Source organism: Leptodactylus fuscus, chromosome 6, assembly GCF_031893055.1.
Source record: "Leptodactylus fuscus isolate aLepFus1 chromosome 6, aLepFus1.hap2, whole genome shotgun sequence".
NCBI classification, from domain to species: Eukaryota; Metazoa; Chordata; class Amphibia; order Anura; family Leptodactylidae; genus Leptodactylus; species Leptodactylus fuscus.
The window spans coordinates 76,672,891-76,687,357 of NC_134270.1; the positions used below are offsets into that span (position 1 = coordinate 76,672,891).

The following is a 14,467-nucleotide window of genomic DNA, read 5'->3' on the forward strand; positions in this document are numbered from 1 at the left end:
AAAGCCAGGTACTGGATAGTTAACATACATAAGAACAATGTCAATCTACTTGTATTTTGTAGCATTATAAACTACCGGTCTGCATTCACTGAAGGTGAGTCATAGAAGGTTTTTCCTTTGTGTACAATCAACAAGCCATGTAGCCAAAAAGGTTTAAAAAAAAGAAAATGTTCCAATAATGACTGAATATTTGTTATTTGGAACAGGGCGAAATGCCCCTATGCCCAGCATAACTGTCCTTTTAAGGGAATCATTGGCTACAGTGATTTTTAACTAAGCATATATTCGCATAACCTTTAGAAAGGCTATTCCAGACATACCTTTTATTCATTAGTCCTCCCAGATGTTTTTGGAATCTCTCCCGCTGATGTTGTATAGACTATATTTTAAATCTGACTGCTGCTTTCAGTGTTGTACTGTATTTTGTTGTTATATTTGCCTTTTGATGTTAATATATTATTAATAAATTTATATTTTTGCATTATTCTTCTCTTGCTCTAATTTTTGGTTTGTGTGATTATTACTATTTGTTGTTTGAGTTTTTGGCTAGCATTCTGTTCTTGGGGTATTTTCTGGTTCTAATTGATTAAAATTGACTCTGTCAGACCAGGTCATTCTTGGAGAGTGCTCAGGAGTCACATAATCTATTACTAAGAGGGAGAATATGACACACATAATTCTGCTGCCAAACTGCTGCAACATCAGACCTTCTGATCAGCATGGAAGTCTCATAGAGAGGATACTTGTCAAAGTCACCTTCCTAATGGTCTATAATCTGCACACACCAGAGGAACTCGATGAAACATTTCCTTTTATCTACTCTCCAATTATCCTTCATGGTTCAGATACTAAGTATACCTGTATTTTTAGAGCCCACCTACTAATGAGCTGGCTCATCACCTCTATGAAAATCTTAAGTTACCTGTATTGTAAACCCTGGGCTTGCATGACTTTACATGAAAGCAAATAACTGCTCTTAAAACCTGAAAATATGGAACAAGTTACCTCATGGTCTGCAAAGGACGATGCCAGGGTTTTCTAGAACATACTCTCACATAGTCCTTTTTGTTGATATTCTCAAGGAACTTGACGTACAGTCGCTGGTAGCGGTTTTTGGCATCTCCAAAATATCCCAAATACTAAAATTAAAAATAATAAGCAACATTATAATTCAAGTAGTCATACAAAACATAATTTTAGATCATCATTATTGCCAGTGTCTCCAAACCACTTCATCTGGAAGCCTTGTTAAGAAAAATACTTGGGGTGTTCACACTAGAGATTGTTTTTTTTCCCACTGGTTACAGGCTTATGATTTTGCAGGGTGAACTGTACTTTGCAATGGTATCATTTTGGAGGTAAGTTTATTTAGCCTCTTATTTGTTTGTGTTAACCCTACTGGATAAATGTATTATTTTATAGAAAGGGTTCTTATTGATAAGGTATATATTAGATTGTATTAGAACTTAAACATGTTCAAGTTCTATTAGCAGAAATAATTCTGTATTGCAGTATTATGCGGATAGGCCTTACAACCTTTTACAGTACCTGTACCTGAATGTGGTGTAGGGAAGAGAGGACTATTAAAGAGGACCTTTCACGTCCTCAGGCACATGCAGTTTTATATACCACTAGAAAGTCGACAGTGCGCTGAGTTCATTGCACTGTCGGCTTTCCAGCTATGTGCACGGGGCTGAAGATATTGGTGACGGTATTCGTCCATAGACTAGTACTGGGAAGGACGTTCTTCACAGCTTAGTGTCATCGCTGAGCAGTAAGAAACGCCCCTTTTAACAGTACAGGGCTATGGACGAGTACTGTCAGGGGGGCGTTCCTCACAGCCCAGCTAGACTATCAGGAACACCCTTCTAACAGTGGGAAACGGTACTAGTGAACGGCACCAGTGAAAGCAGGTTCATAGCTGCAATGTTATATCATCACTATGAATAAAGAGTATGGTGTACTCATGAGGTACAGGCTCTCCTGACAATCTGCCACTAATGGACACACCCCTTTAACAAGTGCAATAAGAACTGCTAGTTGTTAATTCATTCATTGAAATGCAGAGTTATGTTAGGAATGGTGACAGGTCCTCTTTAAGTGAAGTCAGTCAATCTGTTTCCCAGATGATATGCTACAGACCATGAGTGATGGTGATCTATCTATGGTGGTCTGAACAGAATGCACTCTTTCATTTCCAACAGACTTTTAAGGAAACCCGTTCTATAGTATCTTTGGTTCTGACTTGACAAGATTACCAGGCATGATGTCAGAGTTCATAGAGTAACTTACATTACTAGTGGCACAGAACTGGCGTTGTCCATCTTTTATTTCAGGAGTGAATTTCTGCAATAAAGCTTTTTGTACCCGCCATATTGGAGGTGGCTCCCGCCCAGTCTGCAATGCAAGCTAAAGATAACAAATAAAACAAAAAGGAAAAAAAAAAAAATCAATATACAGTTTAAGAATACACGCATTAATGCAGAGTCTGCTTGGGGACCCCTCAAACAGAATACCGAATGCATTAAAAAGCAGTTAGCTTATAAACCACAAGGACCCCACAGACTATAATGGGGTCCGTTTGTTTTCTGCACTGTGTCTGCACAAATCAAGCGGAGAAACGTGCTGCTTGCAGTACTCTGTGTGGTTTCTTAGCTAACCGATTTTTAATGCGATCGATATTCCATTCAGGGGGTTCCCAAAGCGGACTCCCCGAACAGAATACCAAACACAGATGTGAACCAGGCCTAACTCTTCTGATGCTTCAGTCAAACAGGTCTAAAAATGCCTTAACTAGAAATTAAAAACATTATTCAAGTATGGTGAATGCTGTAACACAAAAGAGTTACTTAATGGGATCCTATCATTCAGACGACATTTTTTCTAAGTACCACGTCGAAATAGCCTTAAGAAAGGCTATTCTTCTCCTACCTTTTGTTGTCTTCTCCGCGCCGCTGTTCGCCTACAATCCCGGTTCTTGTCAGTATGTAAATTAGCTCTGTCACAGCACTGGGAACAGGCCCCAGCGCTCAGACAGCACTGGGGGCGGCCCCAATCCTGAGAGAGAACTCTCTCCGGCGCCGCTTCCATCTTCGTCAGGAACGGACTCTTCATTCTCTTCTTCTGGCGGTGTCTTCTTACTTCTAGGCCTTGGGCAGAGCAGACTGCACATGCCCACATGCCCCGAGAACATGGCCACTTACAATACTATGCAAGCGGACATTTTCTCATGGCCTATGGGCATGCGCAGTCTGTTCTGCCCAAGGCCGAAGGCCTTAGAAGTTACAAGCCACCGCCGGAAGAAGAGGCTGAAGATGATTATGCTGAAGAACAGGAGGCAGCACTGGAGAGAGTTCTCTCGCAGCATTGGGGATGCCCCCAGTGCTGTCTGAGCGCAGGGGCCCGCCCCCAGTGCTGCGAGAGAGCTAATTTACATACAGACAAGATCCGGGATTGTAGGCGAACAGCGGCACGGAGAAGACAACGAAAGGTATTTTGGGCTACTCTGACGTGGTACTTAGAAAAAATTTCGTCTGAATGATAGGATCCCTTTAAGTCTTCCTTTTCTGCACCTTTTTTTGTGTAGAATGTATTCAAGTTAGTCAAGTCTACCTTTAGTGCCTGGATGTCCTCCACACGAATAACAAACTCATCTCGCTCTCTAAAGATACCCTCGCCACTACTTTCAACATCTTCATCATCAGTCTCTCCACAAATAGCAGCTGTCTCCTGCTTTTTGGCCAAGTGTAGAGGTCTGGTATCTTCTGGTTCTTCCTGCTCAGGAGATGACTGGGCTGGAGGTTCTTCAGGAGGAGGAGGAGCTGGAGCTTCTTGCGGAGATGGTGGTGAAACTGCAACAGGTGGTTCTGGCTGTGATGAAGGTTCAGAAGGCACAGGACTTGCCACCTTCTCTTCTACAACGGCAGGTGCTTAAGAGGATAGGAAAAAAAAAAAAAGGCTTTTGAGAACATGGACATATGCTTGTAAGGGCGGGTCCAAACCTGCACCCGGTCTCCACTTTGCAGGTTTCCGTCTTCTGCCCGAGAAACTGGACAGGAGACGGAAACCGGCAGGCAGTTTTCAAACCCATTTACTTAAATGGGTTTGCAAAGTGTCTGCCCGTGAGCGTCTTGTGCCTCTCCGCGGCGAAACCAGTTTTTTAAACCGGACACAAAGTCAGACATGCAGGACTTTGTGTCTGGTTAAAAAAAAATGGTTTTGCCATGGAGAGGCACAAGATGCTCACGAGCGGACACTTTACAAACCCATTCAAGTGACTAGGTTTGAAAACTGACTGCTGGTTTCCTTCTCCTGTCCAGTTTCTCGAGGTCAGAAAACAGAAACCCACAAAGAGTAGATCGGGAGCAGGGGTGAACCCGCCCTAACCGATATTAATACACTGGTAGTGGGTTCACACTACTGTTATTTAATGTCACATGATCAGACCCAAGGGGATAGTTCACACTATCGTTGCCAAAGTCCATTGCTGTCTTCCGTCATAGAAAGACAGCAACGGACATTAAACTGGCACAGACTGATTCTGTGTCTGTTCCCTTTCACACTAATGTAAACAACAAGATGGAGGCTATCTTCCGTCATGTTTGATTACTTGTGTAACAACAGATAAAGTCGTGCATAAGGGAAGACAGCAATGGACATTGGCAATGGTAGTGCAAATGCCCCCTACGGGTAACAGATCCTCCAGTCAATTCTTCTTAAACCCATAATTATGAAGTACACACGCCACTGCTGGTGGTGACATGCTGGTAACTGAATGAAAACAAACCACAGCATGAATAAATACAAAAAGAGCCACATGTGTCTGCTGCAACCTTCTCTGACGTGTTTGTTGTAGTAAATACTTGTAAACTCCATGTTTCAATAGTGCCAAAAATGCCAGCCTTTGCAGGGACACACCCCAAGCTCGTAATGCCTATTTGGCTGCTCCAATTTCTAGTAAGAATAAGAAAGGGCTGTAACAACCCAAAGTTATAAGTAAAGATGATTCAGAACAGTTATTAAAAGACAAATACATTTCAGAACAGGTGACAGATTATCTTTAAGAATCTGTCTAGACGTGCTTCAGATTTAAAAGGACTCTATCACCGCCCTGAGCTACTTTTAACTGCTCCCATAGTGCTGTAGATGCTGTTAGCAGAATAAAAATTATACCTTTCTTATGTTTCAGAGCCCCAGGGATGCACAGAATATGCACTTTTAATCTTTATTCAAATAAGGACCTTGGAGCACAGGAGGCATTTCCTTCAGGCACTGAACACTTCTGCATCACCTCTAAACACTCCATCCTGCATTTAGCTCATTCCCCTGGGCAGTATCAGTTGATTCTTCCACTGCTCCAACATCATGGAGAGCCATAGTAAAATTCTTTTAAATTCAAAGTTTGCTCATGTAGCTCTGGGTGTGCTTGAATATATAATACAGAGCATGTGCCATCTGTTTGTTCTGCTCTATACTCAGAAGAGAAGAAGCCTCTCCTTTTCTTTTGGGTATAGGGCGGAGCCTAGAGATGGTGAATGTTCAGTATGTTCCAGCACACCCGGGACTACTTAAGCAAACTTTGCATTCAAAAGAATTTCACACAGCCCAGGGGGACAAGCTAAATGCAGGATGGGATGAGTTTAGTGATGATGCAGCAGTGCTCAGTGGCTGAAGAAAACGCCCCCTGTGCTCCAACATCCTCATTTGAATAAAGAATAAAAGTGTTTGTTTTTTTTCCACATCCCAGGGGCTCTGAAAATTAAGAAAGGTATGGTTTGTATTCTACCAACAGAATCTAAAGCACTATGGGAGCAGTTTAAAGTATGTAGGGGTGGTGATAGGCTCCCTTTAACTTAGTGAAATGGAATAGTCAAATTTACTTAAGGGCATATAACAATAATGCATTAACTGACCTGTGTTTTCTGACTCTTTTCGGTCAGTAGGATCATAGAGAGCAGAGATGGCTGAAGAAATGCTCTTTTGTAGATCTTGATTTTTGCTAACAGAGTCCTCCTCATCTGAAGAAAAGGAAGGCAGGGTCTCCAAATTCCGTTTTAATTCATCATCCAATCTCTTGCAAGGACTGGTACAGCTCATAACCAAACTATCACTCTCCGTTGAGTCTAGAGGCCCAGACAGCATTTGAGAAGCCATACCAAACGAAGCTTGTGAAGGCTGCTGGGCAGATGGTGGTCGGTTCTTTGAGGGGCTGGTGTTGGCTGTGGGCAGCTGTTGCCTCTTTCCTGACTTTAGGAAATCCAAAAAGGAGGCCATGAAGCCTGATTTTATTTCTGGTTGCTTTTCTTCTACCTCTCTGATCTTCTGTTTGATCTTCTCCCGTGTCTGGCTGTTGTCCAAAGCATTCTCCTGGGGAGGAGGAAGCATCTCAGCTTGATCCATCTGCATTGTATTGTTCCCTTTTGGCACTTGCAGTTTGATCTGCCCAAAGAGATATAAAGGCACAGTGTGAGCCTATGAACTTTGGGAAATTGATCAACTTATTAACCAGCTGCTATATTATCAAAAAATAAATAAATAAAACAAAATAAAATAAAAATATGACATACATGTCCATTTAAAGCTTTATATACAATAGACAAAAAGAAAAAAAAAAACAATGTGCGACGTCCATTCAATATCTGCTAGTGTATATTAACTTGTAATGTTTCCATTTACAGTTTGTGGAAAAATAATCCACATACCTTTAGTGGTTTCAGTGGCTCCATTGGCATACTCTCCCTTCCTTCATCGCTTATCCTCCTGCCTCTCCCTCTACCTCTTCCACGAGGCTTTCTAATACCATCATGACCTAATACATGAGGTTCTACTAGTGGTCTGATCCTTGGTCTTCCTCTGGGTCTTGGGGGTCCCTCTCTTTTAGGTTTTGTAGGTTTCCGGCCTCGTCGCTTTGGTCCATCCATACTCGGGGGACAAAAATCAATATCACCCATAGGACTGATGTTAGGCCTAGTACGACAACTAGAGATAAGATCAGGGAGAAGATCAGGCAACCTACGACTATTTAATCGTATATCTGCAGGAACATCCTCTTTATCTTCATCATCTTCAAACTCATATTCCTGGGCATAGTTTTTCTTGGGAGGCTGAAAAGAGGGTTCTCTCTTCTTCAGTAAATGAAAAGATGATGTCTTGAGTAATTTTTTGGGTTTGGAAGAGCAGAATATGGGTGAGGTTAGGCCAGGTTTTACTTCTGAGGATTGCTGTCCATGGCTTGATTGAATAAGTCCTAATTGCTCTGTATTGACAGTAGAGGGTAACTCGTGTTTTACAGATACTGAGTCCAGGCCTAGATGAACATTTTGCTGATTGTCATTACTTTCAGAAGTGCAGTAACCTGAATAACCTTGGCTAGACTGCATCATTTCATAACTATTTTTCATAGCATCATTTCTATCCATACTCTGGGAGCCATCATCACCACCACAGCTTGACTTGGGGAACTCATCATTTCCACAAGGTGGTGGACAAAACATATCTTCCATGCCAGGAAAAAAACTTCGCTCTTCATCCTGCAAAAGGGAATCAGGAAAACAGATTGAGGTCAAAGGAACAAACCGCTGCTTGGATCCTTGTGGACTAGGGCTATCAAATTGATCCTTAGGCTCCATCTGTGCTTGAGGCACCTGTTGGGAGGACTCTGGATCTAAACGCAAGGGGTCCCCTGCATCATTCATGAGGTGTTGCTGACCCTGCACAGGACCACTCTGGCCCAAATGTGTTTCCAAATTCAGGTCAGGCTCCAAAAAGTCCTGGATTTCTTGAGGACGAGATAATGCCTGCATTGCATCATTTTGGGGGAGTACTTCCATGGCTTCAGACTGAAGTGAAGCCTGCATCCTTTCAGGCTGCATTTCTGCCTGCATGCGCTCAGATTGGAGTTGTGCCTGGAGCTGAGGGGATTGCTGGTCTGCCTGCATTTGGTGGGAGTCCATCAACTGTGCCTCTATCGACTGAGAACGAGAATGTACTTCCAGGGACTGAGAGCGGACATGAGCCTGCATTTGTTGTGACTGTAAATGTGCCTCCAGAGCCTGTGACTGCAGCTGCATCTGTAGCTGTGGAGATTGTGCTTCAGCTTGGATCCTCTGGGGTTCCAAAAGGTGTACATCCATGGGTGTCTGTACTTTTCTCTGGTGTGCCTGCATTTGACTCTGGGTATGAGTGAGAACAGACTGCAAAAGTTGTGACTGTTGAGTAGTTGGCTGGTGGGTAAGAGAAAGTGGCAGATCAGGAGATGTATCCATCATCATTGGAGTGCCTTGCTGGCTTTGGAGCATGTTGTGAGTCTCCATTGACTGACTCTCAGCCACCATTCTGTGAGCCTGTGATGCATGCTCAGGAGTCTTTTGCATGTATGAATGCGCAGAGTTCAAGTCTTTACTTGAGGTGTCCATGTGTGGTAGGTGATCTACTGACTTTTTAATGTCCTGAGTGAAGGAATCCATGGGACCGGTCTGATGACTATAATGGACAACAGACGTTCCCAAAGATTCTGGAGTTGACCTTGTGTTCGCATAGTCCTTATGCCGATCAGGTTTTTTCTTGTCTTTTAAACTCTGAAGCGATAATTCTAATCCTTGGTTGTCCAAATTTGAGTTAGTCCTTATAACACTTTGCAGATGATATCTTTCCTCTGTTTTGCTCATCTCATAGCCCATTGATTTACTAGATCTTTCCTCACATTCCACAAGACTTTCGGAGGAGACTCGAGGGGGACTTTGTGACTGTAATAGGTGCTGAATAAGGAAGTCTTCATCATCTGTCCTTTCAGTGGACAGTAGGTCTGAATCAGATTTGGGTTTGCTGTAGGAAGGTGTTCTTTCTAGGGTGGGTTGGGAGTTTTGGTAACTTTGCGAGTGTGACGCCTGCATGAATGACGGTGAAAGTACTGATGTCAAATACTTTTGAGACTGTCCAGGAGAAGCAACACTTTGAGAACGACTTGATGAAGGGGACTGAAGAGGACGAATGATCTGTGAAGGACTGGAATCAGATAAATTTTGTGCATGACTAACTGAAGAATACCCAATTGACGGGGCATGGCTAGACATGGCTGGGGAATGGCCAGTACTGTAGCTTAGAGAAGGACTGGCAGTTGGTAAACCTTGTGAATGAGCAGGGACATAACTAGGAGCCTGGCTGGCAGACACATGAGACTCTGTTTGGACACTGTAACTTGGAATCTGGCCCACGGATGACAACCCTTGCAAATGCTCAGGGGAGTAGGTTTGATTCTGGCTCACACATGTCTGCAAGCCTTGAGATTGGCTTGTTGTATAGCTTTGTGATTTGCTCCCACTGGTAAGATCTTGGGCCTGACTAGATGTAAAGCCTTGTGACTGAGTGACTGCTGAAAGGTTCTGTGACTGAGTTACAGCATAGTTTTGTGACTGGGACATAGAAAGAAGATTCTGCGGCTGTCCAGGGGAGTAAGCCTGAGACTGGCTAGCAATAACAGAGCTGGGCTTTGGAGTGGATGAGGAATAGTTGTGTGTCTGTCCTGTGGATGCAATACTTTGGCACTTTGGAGTGGCGGTAGATCGAGGAGTCTGCCTAGAAGCTGAATAGCTTTTGGACTTGTTGGAAGAGGAAGATGTTGAATAACCCGGGGACTGAATGATTGGTCTGTAGCTTTGAGACTGCTCTTGGCGCGCTTGTGAGTTTTTCTGCTGTGACCCTTCACTACTGACAGGAGACTGATCACCAAGCGGACTGCAGGACAGGCTGGAACGATGTTGCATTTGCTGGTAACTACCTCCACAGCTTAAATAATGCTGCAAGGAGTGAGCAGCAGCTGCTGCAGACGGTAGCTGGGACTGGGCACTGGAGGGCCGCTGGTAGTGCTTAATAACGCTGTCTTGTCGAGGCATTGCTCTTTCAATTGAAGAAGCTGGAGAGCTTGAAAACACAGAAGCGTTGTAGAGCTGGGATGTTTGTTCAGAAGGACCAAGGGAGGAGGAGAGAAGATTGAACTGGGAGGGAAGGTGTCGTGAAGCCGACTCTTGGGCACTGCGATAGGCTGAGCTCTGAGATGGAAGTCCAGTGCCTAATACAGTGCTGCCAAGTCGGTCAAAACTGAGGGAAGATGGAACTGAAGACTGGGATGACTTTATATGGAGGAGAGGATCATGAGGAGAAAGGAGTCCATTTGAAGTGGGGCTAAATGTTGCATCTTGAAGCGTTAGTGAAGATGTTACAGGAAAGCTTCTACCACTGAAAGATGCTGGGTGCTGGTAAGCAGAAAGGGCAGATGATGAAGGAAATGTACCGGATCCTGGAATGGCTCCAGATATAAAAAGTTCTGCTGGGGCAGGGGTGTGCATGGCTGTAAACCAAGAAAGAAAAAAAAGCCATAAGAAAACAATGAACCAGATAAAGAGTAAATCATCACTATATACAGATACTTTGGAGTAACTCATGTAGTCTAATTTTACTCCCATCATTCATATAGGGAAATATTTAGTAAACTGGTGGTAAGAGGTCGTTGTCTCAAACTCTTTCCAGCTAATCATATATTCAATAGTCTGACACTGTCAAGCACCATTACCTTCTCTTTAATAGGGTTGTCCATGATTTAACTTAAAAAAAGAAATAAAAGGACAAATCAACTCTCACTGATCTCCAGCGCTCAAGTTCAGAGTGCAGTGGATAAAAATCAGCATTAAAAAGTGGTTAGAAGAAACCACACGGACTATAATGGGGTCAATGTGGTTTCCATTCGGTGTCCGCACGAAACATGCGGAGAGAAAAGTGCTGCTTGCAGTATTTTTCTCTCTGCATGACTCATGTGGACACCGCGCAGAAAACTAGACATAGACTGTAATGGGGTCTGTGTGGTTTCGCTGCTAACCGCTTTTTAATGCGTTTGGTATTCCGTTAGGGGGGTCCCTAAGTGGTCTCCCCAAACAGAATAGCGAACACAGATGTAAACCAGGCCCGATTCCAACAGGCGTGCTGCAACACCCAGGATGCTGTGACACTTTGGTGCCAAGATGCCGGCAATAGCATACCATACCAGCCATTTATGATCAGGATCTTTCATGTGTAATGCAAGTGGCCTGGATGGGAGGAGGTCAGCACTAAGCAGTGGAACAGGTATGTAAAATTGAATTAAAGGGGTTATCCAGGTTTAGACAACATGGCTGCTTTCTCTCAGAAAGAGCTCAATTTCCTCTTCTCAGACAGTGACATCATGTCTGCTGTTCGCATGGTATGTGAGCCGCGGCATGGCAATGTCACTAAGAGATGTGATGCCACTGCCTGAGAAGGGAAAGTGGAGGCCTTTCTGCAAGAAAGCAGCCATATTTCCAAGTGTGGAAACCCCCTTTGACTTCATCTCATTCTGTCCATCCAAATCATTTGCACAAGAGTATTCAGAAAACTTGACATAGCAAGATGCAAAATAGATTTATCAATTGATGTGATTAATATTTACAGTACTGAATTTGAAGGAGCACAGCTGCAGTGTAAAGCATGGAGTAGAGGCAAAGCAGCAGTCACTGCATTCAATAAGACAAACAGCGCAGCTGTAATCCAGACTACCTCAGACTAGACAATGCAGCAGCTGTTTTGCGGCCTGTAGAACAAAACCATTACATAATAATGGGTTTACCTGTCTGCCATGAAGGTGTCCGAAACTGAGAGAGAAGGGATGAAGCAGAGGGTCCAGGCTGAGGTGCACGAGACTCAAGAGCAGAAATGAGATTCATCACTGATGCGTCTGGGGTTGCACTACTGGCATGATGGAGCCCAGTCTCAAACAATCCCGACAATCCTACGAAGAGAACATATTCAATAATAAAGCTACAATATAAAACTAGAGGTTATAGTAGATTAAAGAGTTCACCTTATTTTTGGGCTAAATATCATTTAAACGGTCACTAACTTTTCAGACAACTTAGTCTCATTTAATCTAGCAGGTGAAGCTGGACCAAAATGTAATTCACTTTATATAAAATAGCTCCTAAAACTTATGCCCACAAACAAATAAAATAAATTCACGATTATTGAATACCTAACAAATAAGCATACAACATAATCACATTGGGGAACATACAAATACAGGAAATAGCACAAGGAATACGAAACCAGGAGGGAAATATAGGGGTAAAATTGTAAAAAGAAGATCAATATATAATGGACATAGGGGCTAATAAAAATATAGTACAGCCTGTCAATAGCTTCCTCTAGAGGCGAAACACAGATCTATTTTTGTACTTTTCTGTACCGCCCGTTCATGACTTTGTGGCACTTTGATAAAATGTACACATATTGACAGGATAGACTAGATTTTTTAATTACCCCTATGTCCATTATTTATTAAGCAGCTTTTAACAATTTTATCTCTATATCTTGGATTAAAAAGGAAAAAGTAAAAATTAAAAGTACCGTATTTTACGGACTATAAGGCGCACTGGACTATAAGCCGCATTGCCCATGAGCGCCTTATAGTCCGTCTCGGTTCATATATAAGGCGCACCGGACTATAAGCCGCAGTCCGGTGCGCATTATATCTTATTGAAAGCGGCGGCAGGCAGACTTTGCCAGCGGCCGCTTAACCCCCCCGCGTGCCAGCCGCTTCTATTGGAAGCGCTCGGCAGGCGAGGAGGGGCTCTATCAGCAAAATCATGCTGATAGAGCCCAACCGTAAACGTTAGGTTAAACTACCCCCCCCCCCCCCCCCCCCGTTTTAAAATAAAAGCCTGAAACAGAATGTGAAACTTACCGAGCGGTGCAGGGTGGGCGGGCATTCAGGCCTCCTCTTCCTCCAATGTTCCGTCCTCCTCCGGCGCTCGTAAGCTGATAATGGCCAGGGCACATGCGCAGTAGAAGCATTATGATATTGCGCATGCGCCCCGGCCATTATCAGCGAGCGCCGGAGGAGAAGGACGGAACATCGGAGGCAGAGGAGGCCTGAATGCCCGCCCGCCCGCCCTGCACCGCTGGGTAAGTTTCACGTTCTGTTTCAGGCCGGCGTGACAGCAGGGCTGCCGGACACTTCCTATTCATTTCTATGGGAGCAGGCATGCGAGCGCTCCCCATAGAAATGAATGGACTGCTTTTTTCCATTCATTTCTATAGGGAGCGCTCGCATGCCGGCTCCCATAGAAATGAATGGGAAGTGTCTGTCCATTCATTTCTATGGGGAGCGCTCGCATGCCTGCTCCCATAGAAATGAATAGGAAGTGTCCGGCAGCCCTGCTGTAACGCCGGCGTGTACGGCTGTGATACACGCCGGCGTTCGGTAGTGTGAATGCACCCTTACGGTGCCTTTTATGTATGTATGGAAGCGGCACGCAGTCTTTGCCGCCGCTTCCATCCATATATAAGCCGCACCGGACTATAAGCCGCACTTACGATTTCTGAGGAAATCGTAGGTTTTTATGTGCCTTATAGTCCGGAAAATACGGTAAAATAATTTAAATAAATAATATGCCAATACCACACCTTCATCAAAGGTTCTAGCCCCAACCCCAATGACACAATACAAAATAAAAATTTGAGAGGGAAAACTATTTAAAAAAAAAATGGTTTAGTAGCACTTTGTGCTTTTAAATAAAGAGCAAAAAATGGAAAAACATATTTTCCCAGATTAAAAAACAAACAAACAAAAAAAAAAAACATGTAAAACTAAAACCAAAAATAAAGCCTTATGTGTCACTGAAAAAAAGATGCAAAAAAACCCGAAGATGTGTCTGGTCCTGAACCAAAGAAATTTGCCCGGCATTGAAGTGGTGGAAAATATGCCATTTCTTATTTATTTTTATATAGGACAACAATGAATTTGTACACCATGCCCAGTTATTTATAAAGCTTATAGAGTCTGCTAAATTTAACAATAAACTGGGTATTCCCATATGCAAAATAACGATTACAAGTCCAGATATAATTTAACAAGCCAGACACTTTTACTATGCATGCTGTACTTACTTTCAGTTTTCTATCTAGTAAGATCACAGAAACCATTTGATTCAGTATATGTACTGTATATACAGTGTATACAATGAAGCCTTCTAAATAGTCACAGGCCTACCAAATCTGGGGGGAAAATGAGGGTGCGTCTTATAGTGTGAATGTGGTCATGTTCCTGCCGCTGCTGTTCCTGCATCGACAGGAGCGTGGCAATGCTGCAGGCCCCGGCACCTGTGCCGGCGTCTAAAACCCTTCCCAGCATCCGCCGTTCTATTGCCGGGGAAGAATTGATGCCGGGACTGTAAGAATAATGGCGGCCGTTCTGCTGCAGAGCGGTCTCCATAGCAACCGGATCTTCGCTATACGTGGAGGCCCAAAGCTAATGCCCACAATTAGAATGCATTCTAAGTGTAAAATAAACCCCCATACCTTTAAAGTTGCAGGCCGGCTCCTGTGCGACGAGGTCGCAGGAGCCGACCTGTTCTGGTGACAGCCGGGAGCCAACTGAAGGCTCCCTGGCCTGTCATAGATATAT

General features: G+C 43.6%; 1 protein-coding gene across 1 annotated transcript in view; it reads right to left on the reverse strand.

The window, feature by feature from the left end:
- Window positions 1–14,467, reverse strand: part of PRR12 (proline rich 12) — a 69,203-nt gene that overhangs the window by 14,463 nt on the left and 40,273 nt on the right. Inside the window, exons 3-8 of the mRNA XM_075280262.1 lie at window positions 11,633–11,794; window positions 6,702–10,345; window positions 5,913–6,438; window positions 3,613–3,929; window positions 2,293–2,409; window positions 1,006–1,139 (exon numbers count right to left, since the gene is read on the reverse strand). Of these exons, the coding sequence (XP_075136363.1) occupies window positions 1,006–1,139; window positions 2,293–2,409; window positions 3,613–3,929; window positions 5,913–6,438; window positions 6,702–10,345; window positions 11,633–11,794 (4,900 nt within the window). The remainder of the gene's footprint in view (window positions 1–1,005; window positions 1,140–2,292; window positions 2,410–3,612; window positions 3,930–5,912; window positions 6,439–6,701; window positions 10,346–11,632; window positions 11,795–14,467) is intronic.